Consider the following 8,669-nt stretch of genomic DNA (forward strand, 5'->3'; position numbering starts at 1 on the left):
GGATCGAGGATACCTTAGAATTAGTTTTGGATCGGTTCTTACCCGTTCTGACTCCAGTAAATCTAGAATTAGGAACTCCAAAACCATTATGCATGCATAGAAATCATTAAACATATATAAAACAAAACAAAGAAGCTAAAACATCAAATTCTTGGGAATTGGGATAGAATAGAAGGTCCATATTGGGAGAGACAGAGAGAATTGCACTTGTTCAACTTTCCTATTAGTTTTCATTTAAAACAAAAACAAAAAACTTCCTATAACTTCGAAAAAGAAAAATGATAATTATTTCAATAGTTAAACATTACTCATTGTACATTCTCTAGAAAAAGAACTGAATCAAATAAAAAATAGAGATCATACTTGTAACTTTTTAAGTTTTTATTATAATTATTTGTATCACATTAAACTGGCATCACTTAGATTTTTTACTAAATTATCTTCTTTTTTTAAAAATTTTTAAAAAAATTGTCTGAGATCATATTTGATGTGAGTTAACATGCAATGCACGTGAACTTTGTTCCAAGGATGGGATCATATCTGATGTGAGTCTCACTAAATATACATAATTACAGGAATCCATTTCACTTGAATGCTTCTGAGTTAACTTCCAAGGATGGGATTTCTGCCTTCATCGATTTCAACGACTAGAACATGGTTCGGATCAGCACCTTTTGGCCCTTCCGAGTAAAGGGTAGGAAGATACGCCTTGTATGCTGGCAAGTATCTTGAAACAAAGTCCATAACCTGGGTGACAAGGAGGAAAAAAATATTTTTATTTCATAGTAAAACTATATAATATGCTAGTTTTGAGGGTAGAGACATTTTCCCTACCTCTTCATCGGACATCCCTGGCTTTCCATCATTCCTCATGGCGATCTCAGCCTGTGTATCATCCCAACATTGATCACGAAATTTTCTCAAAGCTTAAAAACAAGGGCATGCAAGAATAACCTGCAATCGCCACTGATAAACACAAACGGGGTCGTGAATCTTGATTATTATCCAGGACTTGATGAACTTGTCCCATGCATCATGGTAAGCTTCTAAGTTTTTGTTAACAATCTCCAGCTGCAAGTTTTAAGTTCAATAGTGATGTCAAGTAACGAGTTCTACTGAGAAGGCAACAAATTTTAAAAGTTGGGTTCTCAAACCTGAGGGTCAACTGATCTCACGACTTCAACTGGAACGGGCTTAAAACCGAGCATCCAACCCTCGAACAACACAACCTATCGACCAAGTAAAGTATTATGATAATGAGAATGAACTAGAATCAGAAGGCTATAGTTTAATCCAGAACCAAACAAGAGTACAACAATTCAAGAAATTTTATATTTGAAGCCTCAGAATGTGTTTTCATTGTAAACCTCCAATTACATTTTAACTAGTCTTAAAATAAAGGACAGAAAAAACATCTCTCCAATAATAACAAAGGGAAACAAGAACTTTTGCAAATTTAACAATGATTTCAATAGCTTGAATTTGTTGCGTTTTATTGTATACAAAAGTTAAGAGACTTTGGAACTACTACACTGGATGGCCACCAACCGTTAGAGGGCCCTCCACCTCTGGCCATGTAGCAGGATCAGCTCTGTCACCTCGACCGTTAAATGCATGCTGTACATAAATACAAAATTAGTGAATTCACATTCTGGACACAAAGATCGAGAAGTTTGGTCACGGATCTTTACCTTGTTATATTGAGGAATCTTAATCTTTTCACCTGAAAATCAAGTTTTTACACTATACCAGGACAACATGATTTAAACAGTGAAGATGGAAAAAGAAGTAGTTACAACTAGCCTTTAGTCAAACTTGTTAGGGCAGTCAGGGTCTCAACAGACAATTGAAGATCATGGCTTCCAGCATTCCCACGAAACTAAGGCAACATGCAGATTTCTTCATTATTGAGCAACAATTGTAACAGGAAAATCACCAAATTTAGTAGTTAAAAGTTAAAACTACCTCAAGGAGTCCATTGTTAGGATTACTTTCCCTTAACTTGGCCTAGAAACATATCGGAAACCATCAGATATAAAAATTTATTGGTTTGCATAAGGGTTGGCCACTAATTCATTTTACCTGTTCATTTGCCGTCAGGTAAAAATCATCAATAGATATAGTTGCAGACTTCCTGAGATTTAATGTGCCATCTTTTTAGCATCTTTTTTCTAGATTTCAACATGATTTTTCAATAACATTACCATTTTTCTATATTCTACCTCCCATTAAGTTGGAAAAGAAAATCCAGGGCAAAGACAAGTGTGGTTTTTCCACAACCTTGTGGAGCACTGAAACCAATCTGCAGCAAAAATAATGAAACGTGAAGGATGTTATATGCCCTCAGAAAATTACAGGAATTGTCTAATTGAAAATACAAATGAGCAAATTTAGTGTTTCTCGCTCCCACCCCTTACCCCAAAGAAAATTACGTAAGGTTCCAACCCTTAAATATCATCAAGAATAACATTAAATGTACCACTAAAGGTGGGATTTCATCTTGTTTTTTGAACGTAGAACGGTGCTGGGAAATTTCTTGTTCGCACCACAAGAATACAGGTATGTAGTAATGGTATATTCGAACTTTCTGAGGCTCTGTTAAATACATGTCATTTAATTTAAATAATCTACAGAGCTGGGATCCATATAATATCCAATTGTCTATGGATTCTGCAACCTCCTCCGAGGTTACACCAATTTTTTCTAAAAGGGGACCATGCACATATAAATTCAAAGAGCTCCTTCACTGAGGAGACTTCTGCTGGCGTTAAAGGAAACACTGCGTTCAATGAGCCGGGATTTCTTCCACTACCTGCACAAGCATTAAGAAAATAATGATGCAATAGCACGGTAGCACCAACAGATTCCATGGGCAAAATGCATAAAAAAGAGGGGAAGAAAGAAAGAGAGAGTGAGAAAGAAATAAAGAAATTGATATAAATAGTGAATGAATACAACATCATCATCTGTTATGATTACAACCTCGTATATCTTTGTACAAAGAGATATGCCTCGCAGTTCATCTATGGAAAGCGTAATAAAACTTAGTTTAACTGACTTATAGGAAGACTAGGAAGTTTAGTTAAGGTAATCTTCAGTAACCAACACAATATAATTCACCTCTCTAATCCATTCAGACTCATGTCTGACCTGGGATCCTAGATTGTGAAAGCTAGTAACCGCATTGATTAAAGATTTATCTTCACGACTTCAACCAAAATTATCGCCAAGTTCCAGCAATACCCATTAACTAGAATTGCGAAACAGTGTCAAATCCTTTCAAGTAGCCACCAATTAAAAAGAACTCCCAATCAATGGATCAATGATGCCATTTTTTCTTCTTCATCAGATTAGTTATGACAGTCAAAACTAATCGGCAATTACCACCCCAACCAAAAAAAACTATCGACAGAGTTGTCGTTTTAATGCTTCTTTGAGCGAGATGAAATAAAGAATCCAGAACATATTTAGGATCAAGCTCTTGCTAATTTGACGCTGCATTAAATCCAGTTAGTAAATAAAAAAAAAAGGGATAAAAAACACATCTCAAAATGATAGCATATCTTTTTCAGTTTACCGTATGAATTTGAAAGGCCAAAAACCTTCACGGAAGGCATGAAATTCAACTTCCGTTGATCCTCAGCCTTAGATACAGCAAAAGCCGACGGCAATGGGCCACATATAGGAAATTTTCTGCAATTATAATTCCAAGTGGTGCCATTACTGGCACAACCACTGCAAACGGCGGAGGGTGATGACGTCGGCGGCCAAGTTTTGGTTGACGGGGATAGTATGTTCAAAGCCGCCATTGTGACCACCAGAAAAACGAAGCTTTTATTTGTTGACAGATATATGAACGATCAGCGTCTTCGCGAGCCATCCGATAATGTGGATGTGAAGTGAATATAATAAAGCTCTTCTCGCTCGTTTGTGGAAAAACACAAACGAGCCACTTGCCCGCCCTATTTTCTGTAAACTTTTAATTTTATTTTATTTTAAATTTAATTTTGCAAAACTATCTATATTAATAATATACTCTATGCCTATTTGATGCTTCGAGAAGGACTTGGTCATCCTCACACTCAGGTAAGCTGAGGTAAGATAAGGTAAGATAAGCCCAGAGCTGGTCTCGGAAAGACCGCCCCGGAAGAGCTAGCCCAGTGGATCATGATGGTTGTTCAGAAGGTCATGGCAGGAAAGATACCCCTGACCAGAGCAATATACAGGAGCATGAAGAATCTGAGGATGAATCTCATCCTCTGGACAAGTCCAAAATGAATTAGGAAAATTCTCAGACGGGCTTGAGGCTGTTGCCGTGGCTGAAGAATTAAGAAAGAAAGTGAAGAAATTAGAAGAATAGTTGGGTCTTCCCAGATTTCCCATACCTGGTTAATATGATATCTCTTCTCTGTCTAGATAGTGAATGAACCCTTGCCCATTCCCTATAAATCACCCAAGATCAGATATTATGATTGAAATATTGACTGCGAAGGAGCACCTAGCACGGTTCGAGAATGTGACTATGTAACATTGCTGCGAGGACAACATCAAGTGTAAAAATTTTCTTAGCACTCTGAAGAACTCAGCCTAGTGCTGGTTCGAGAAGCTTGAGACCCAGAAAATCCATTCTTTTAAAGACTCCAGGATCATTTTCTTGCACCACTTCAGCACCAACAAGAAATATAAAAAGACCACCTTTAGTCTGTTCGAGGTGAAGCGGATCCGCGATGAATCACTATAGGATTATATCTATCGATTCAATAAAGCTACCCTGTAAGTGCCATCCTGCACCCATGAGATCAAAACTCAGCTTTCACTTAAGGGCTTTGGGAGGGAGTTTCTTCCAGTCTCTAGTGAAAAGTTGCCACACGACTTTGAGGATCTAATATCTCGGGCAAAAACATACATCAATAAAGAAGCTCAGAGGCAAAAGAGAGAAACATTTAACAAGGAGAGATGAGATATGGGAGGAAGGACAAAGGATTGGGGGTAGAGAGGTAATCCTCTAGGCAGATCTCATAGTATACATATTTGAAGGTCGCGAGATATCAGGTCATACATATGTGTGACAAAGACAGGGCTACCCCAAACCCATCACGACCCTAGGAGAAACCTCTGATGGCAATAAATTTTGCATATATCACCAGGACTGCGCACATGATACCAATGAGTGCAAGAGATTGAGGCTGACTCATTCTAAATCAGTCTCCACAGAAGTCGGTCCTGTAGCAAAAATGTCTCAGGGACTTTCGGGGGTATCAAAAAATCCAGCTTTCCCCTCAAGTACCAGGGGCTTCCAATCCGGACCGGGAGGCCGAGATGCCCTTCCATGAGGAAAGAGTCCATGGAAATGATAACTATGAATAATCCCCTATTTTGGTCGTGATTAAGATGTTTCAGGTGGATAAACATATGGAGATTCCAACTGGTTTCGAAAGGCCTGGAGTCGAAGAGAAATCGTGGGATTAGATACCGTTACTTGAGGAGAGTGCCAATGATTAGCTTTGGACCATGGGATATAGAAGGCATCTACGTCCCTCACAATGATGCCCTGGTCATACAGGATAAAGTAGCCAACTACGAGGTGAAGCAGGTGTTTATAGATTGTGAGAGTTCGGTCAACATTATCTTTCAGGAGGCCTTTGGTCAGATGGATTTGCTGGGTTATAAGTTGGACCCGGTCAAGACATGCCTCTTTGGCCTCGTGGGCCATGTTGTGTATCCTAAAGGAGAAATAATGCTATTGTTGGAACATTTCATGCTCGCAATCTTAATTTTAATGTGAACAAAACTTGTTTGTTTGTTTTTAATAACCTACCTTAGTGCGCAGATAGCTGAAACTGAAATAATCAGTTACGAGAAAAAATTGAAGCTGTCGAAGACACCAACTGAAAGCATAAACTGATCAACCAAACTGAACCAGTTCAACTAATTTGTCGTAAATGAGTTCAACTGAATGTTCAGTTGATAGATGATTCAGCAGGAGAACCTCACAAGCCCGGCCAGCTGAAGGAGTGTTCAACTGATGAACAACTCAACTGAAGATCAGTTCAACTGAACAAGAGTGAAATCAGTTCAACTGATAAGTCAACTGATTTCACCAGCGCAACTGAAGACCAGTTTGGAGCATTCAGTTGCAGATCAATAAAAGCTGGACTAAGTGGAATCCAGCTGTGAGCAAAGGTACAAAAACATTTGTCCAGTCAAAGGACAATAATGGGCGTTGCATCAGAGCTTAAATACAAAAATGTTCCAGAAAGAACAAAACAAAATTCTAGGAACAAATTCAAAATGCAACAGATACAATAATTGAGTCTTACTGTACGATCAAACTTTTCGCCTATAAGTAGAGGGTGATGATCAGTGAAGAAACACACAACTCAAGAGAGAAAAGAAAAGGACACGCTTCAAAATCATATCAGCTTAAGAGAGAAGATTTCAGCCCAGTCGAGAGAACACTTAAACGTGTTATCAACTTTAGATTAGAAGCATATTTCTAGCAGTGTGTGAGAACACTTTCAGGTAGTTTTCCAGAGATCAGTTCTCATACACACACACACCACCACCACTCAAATACAGTTTTGCACAAAGACGCTAAACCTGTGTATGTAGTCTTTCTCACATAGACGTTAAAGAAGTGTTGGCTGGAAGGTGCTGCCTTCAGTCTAGTCTAGGATTTCAGTTAATGCAGTGGGTAAGTCCTAAGATGGGTGGGTTTTTACAAATTGTTGTATAGATCAAAGTCTTCTAGTGAATTCTACCAGAGGTGGTAGAAGGGTTGACGTAGAAGCAGTTGAAATCTTCGAACATCCATAAATATATTTTTATATATAAATTTTTAACTATTGTTTTCAAACTGATTTAACTAGTTAAAGCATCCGTTGGTTCAGTTCTCATAATAACTGAACTAATGAATGCAAAAACTAATCTAGTATTTTGGTATTCAGTTACATAAGATATACAAATATATCAGTGTTTCTTAATGAATGATTATTTAGAGTGTTTTCCGCTTGGTTCTATACTAAACTCGATCTAATTCATCTATGTAAACATTCTTAGAACACGAGTTATTGCAGCTCTTGGAGAATATTTTGTTTGAAGCACCTCAAGGTGCTCTATTGGGTGCAATAATTGTCCCTGCTTGGTAGAGCGATCGAACCGTGGTGCTTGAGCTGTTGTATGGTTTAAAAGATTTGAGTTGCACCATTACCACTAGCTATAGCTTTTGGTAAAGCGGCAAGCACTCGGTCCTACAATTGGTATCAGAGCCAAGGTCACGGGTTCGATTCTCAGTGATTGCAAGGAGTGCAACTATTGGGAGGGAGATTGTTGGGTGCAATAATTGTCCCTGCTTGGTAGAGCGATCGAACCGCGGTGCTTGAGCTGCTGTGTGATTTAAAAGATTTGAGTTGCACCATTACCACTAGCTATAGCTTTTGGTAAAGCGGCAAGCACTCAGTCCTACAATTAATATCAGAGCGAAGGTCACGGGTTCGATTCCCAGTGATTTCAAGGAGTGCAATTGTTGGGAGGGAGATTGTTGTGCAATCATTGTCCCTGCTTGGTAGAGCGATCGAACTGTGGTGTTGGAGCTGCTGTGTGGTTTAAAAGATTTGAGTTGCACTATTACTACCAGCTATAGTTTTTGGTAAAGCGGCAAGTGCTCGGTCCTACATGCTCTGCACTAGATCCTTCAGCTACCCTTGATTGTCAAGGTCGGCGATCTGAGGAGGACTATTATGACAGTATTCACAGTGGCAGTGCTTCTTCTTTTTATAACATCATTTTGAAAAGGCCGACCATGAATGCCCCCATGGTCGTAGCCTTAACATATCATTAGAAGATCAAATTCCCAGTGGGGAAAAGAGTAAAAGAAATCTGACGAGGCCGGTCTTCCTCTCATAAATGTTATGCTGAGATGGTCCAAGTACAGAATAAGAGGACGAGAAGATGAGGAGGCCAAGAAGAGAATATGTGCATTGAATCAGAGAGGTACATGCAATGATGGAAAAAGAACAAGAAGAGGTGAAGATAGTTCCCGAGAAGCCCGGAAGAACAACCAAGATATCCTGAGACCTCGAGTTCGCTGTCCAGGCAGAATTGATGGCCTGCTTAAAAAAAATGTTGATATCTTCACATGATCATTTGCATAGTTAGTAGGGATGCCGACCCATTTAGCTGAGCACAAACTAAACATCATTTCGAGTTCTCAACTCGTAAAACAGAAGAAAGGGTATTTTGTACCCTAGAAGGATAAAGTTATAGCAGAACATGTCCAAGAATTTTTGGAAGCCCGACATATCCGAGAAGTCTAATTATCTACTGGACTCTCGAATGTGGTCCTGGTCCCGAAGACCGCTGGAATGGTCCCGAAGACCGCTGGAAAATAGAGAATGTATGTAAACTTCATGGACCTAAATAAAACTTGCCTGAAGGATTGCTATACTTTGCCTCGAATTGATCAGTTGGTTGATTCTAACTTGGGGTGTGAGCTCATGTGCTTCACGGATGCTTGTTAGAGATATCATCAAATATCTCTAGCCCGAAAGATCAGGATAAAATTAGTTTCATTAGCTCATGTGGCAGATTTTGTTATGTGGTCATGCCCTTCAGTTTGAAAAATGCAGGGGGCCACTTACCAAAGATTGATGGATAATATTTTGGAAAGG

General features: G+C 39.0%; 1 protein-coding gene across 1 annotated transcript; it reads right to left on the reverse strand.

The window, feature by feature from the left end:
- Positions 1-456: 456 nt before the first annotated feature.
- On the reverse strand, positions 457-3,970 carry LOC140809884 (D-glycerate 3-kinase, chloroplastic-like). Its single transcript, XM_073167656.1, has 12 exons — positions 3,578-3,970; positions 2,480-2,812; positions 2,223-2,302; positions 2,083-2,134; positions 1,966-2,007; positions 1,804-1,879; positions 1,692-1,723; positions 1,549-1,617; positions 1,155-1,229; positions 955-1,071; positions 835-885; positions 457-747 (listed from the first exon to the last, which is right to left on the reverse strand). Exons 2-12 carry the CDS (start codon positions 2,606-2,608, stop codon positions 604-606), a joined length of 867 nt encoding a protein of 288 aa, XP_073023757.1. The 5' UTR covers positions 2,609-2,812; positions 3,578-3,970; the 3' UTR covers positions 457-603.
- Positions 3,971-8,669: the final 4,699 nt, after the last annotated feature.

This window comes from Primulina eburnea, chromosome 13 (assembly GCF_022965805.1).
Source record: "Primulina eburnea isolate SZY01 chromosome 13, ASM2296580v1, whole genome shotgun sequence".
NCBI classification, from domain to species: domain Eukaryota; kingdom Viridiplantae; phylum Streptophyta; class Magnoliopsida; order Lamiales; family Gesneriaceae; genus Primulina; species Primulina eburnea.